At 54.9% G+C, this 1,939-nt stretch overlaps 1 protein-coding gene across 1 annotated transcript in view; it reads left to right on the top strand.

Moving 5' to 3' along the window:
* Positions 1-1,260: 1,260 nt before the first annotated feature.
* LOC105555197 (ATPase family AAA domain-containing protein 3C-like) overlaps positions 1,261-1,939 on the top strand; it is a gene marked incomplete at its 3' end in the record, with an annotated part of 8,457 nt that continues 7,778 nt past the window's right edge. Inside the window, exons 1-3 of the mRNA XM_012002006.1 lie at positions 1,261-1,308; positions 1,391-1,467; positions 1,702-1,771. Of these exons, the coding sequence (XP_011857396.1) occupies positions 1,261-1,308; positions 1,391-1,467; positions 1,702-1,771 (195 nt within the window). The remainder of the gene's footprint in view (positions 1,309-1,390; positions 1,468-1,701; positions 1,772-1,939) is intronic.

Genomic DNA, 1,939 nt, shown 5'->3' on the forward strand with positions numbered 1-1,939 from the left:
CCAGGCTGATGGGCTTCTGTCAGATCCAGGACTCAGGGCTCCTTAAGGGGCAGAGGCTGCACCCCTTGGGGATCTGCCCGCTCGGCCTGCTCCCGACGCAGCCGGACGCTCCTGTGGGCCGCTCCGGGTGTCACTCTCGCCGTGCTTGGCCTCTCTCTCGTTCACAGCCTCCTGCCCTTCGTGGACGACGCGGACGCCTTCCTTTGGAAGCAAGCCACTGTGAGTGTCCCTAAGCCTCTGTCTGACCCCGGGGGTGGTGGGGCGGGTGTGTCCGTCATCCTGGACCAGGCCGCAGCCCGCTGCTCAATTCCTTTTTCTCTATGTTTTGTGTGAAAAACAGCATTTTTTTTTTTTTTTTTTTTTTTTTTTTTTTTTTAATTTTAAGTTGTGGTTTTTTGGGTTTTTTTTTTTTTTTTGGTCAGCTTAAAGTTAAAGTTGGGCTTTTGAGGGTTGTTTTGTTTTGTTTTGTTTCGAGATATTGTCTCCACTCGTTCAGTGGCACGATCTCGGGTCACTGCAACCTCCGTTTCAAGCTATTCTGCTTCATCCTCCCAAGTAGCTGGGATTATAGGCACCTGACACCACACCCAGCTAATTTTTGTATTTTTACTAGAGATGCAGTTTCACCATGTTGACCATGATGGTCTAGATCTCTTGACCTCGTGATGCACCTGCCTCAGCCTCCCAAAGCGCTGGTATTACAGGTGTGAGCCACTGCCCCGGTCTATTTTTATTTTTATTTTTATTTATTTGAGATAAAGTCACGTTCTTTCCCTTAAGCTGGCTTGAGGTGGCACAATCTTGACTCACTGCAACCTCCACCTCCTGGGTTCAAGCTGGTCTCCTACCTCAGCCCCCTGAGTAGCTGGGATTACAGGCATTTTTTGTATTTTTAGTAGAGATGGTGTTTCACCATGTTGGCCAGGCTAGTCTTGAACTCCTGACCTCAAGTGATCCACCTGCCTCAGTCTCCCGAAATGCTGGGATTATTACAGGTGTGAGCTACCGCGCCTGGCCCGTCGCCCTCAGTCCTGAGCTCACAGGCGGGGTTCACGCGTTGCCTGTTGTGGCCATTGTAGCTTTAACGTTTTCTTGGCAGAAGACAGAGGCTTCCTACAGCACAGCGTGAATCAGGGCGGTGCTGTTGGGAGGTCTGCCGCGCAGTGGCCCTTCTCAGGGAAGCCGCAGTGGGGGCTGTTTTCTGGCGCTGGGGAGTTTGGGCTCCTGAAAGCAGCCCCTCAGCGACTGCCGTCCCGGCCGATGTCACCTGTGTCTGTGTGTCAGGCTGTGGCATCTGCAGGGCCCCAGGTGCCCGAGACGCTTGGAGCCCTCCCGTCCTTGAGCATTTTTCTGGTTTTAAAGGCTTTTCTCTTTTTCTGTGGCTTCTCAGCAGCTTGTGAATGAGAACTTACGGAAGCAGGAGGAGTCCGTGCAGAAGCACCATCAGACCTTCTTGGCGTCCATCAGGTGAGCGCTGCCCAGGCCAGCCGCAGTCGGGGCCCCGCAGGTGTGAGTCGCTGGTCCTAGGCGCTCTCCAGCTCTCCCAGGTCTGGCCGCTGTAGGCTGGCTCCTTGATAGGGACACTGCCCCTCTGTCCTGGCAGGACTAGGCCGCTATGTCAGGGCCTCACCCTCAATCCGCTCTTACTGCGTGGCGCGGATCTTCGTGTCTGTCCTGGTCACACCACTGCTTCCCCCGCAGGACGTTTCTCAACATTCTTGGAGAAAGATTCCGTGCCTTCGTGACAGAGCGGGACACAGTGACAGCCACGGTAAACACGCGTGTCCTGGGCAGGGCTGGCAGGTGGCTGTGGGGCAGCTTGTGGGGACGTCCTGGAACCCCGGGTCCTGGAGCTCTCCCAGCACAGAACAAGCCTAAATTGGACCTGCTAGTGGGAGCTGCTCCTCCCGCCTCGAACTGGGAGAAGAAAACGCAGTTG

This window comes from Mandrillus leucophaeus, unplaced genomic scaffold (genome assembly GCF_000951045.1).
Source record: "Mandrillus leucophaeus isolate KB7577 unplaced genomic scaffold, Mleu.le_1.0 Scaffold672, whole genome shotgun sequence".
NCBI classification, from domain to species: Eukaryota; Metazoa; Chordata; class Mammalia; order Primates; family Cercopithecidae; genus Mandrillus; species Mandrillus leucophaeus.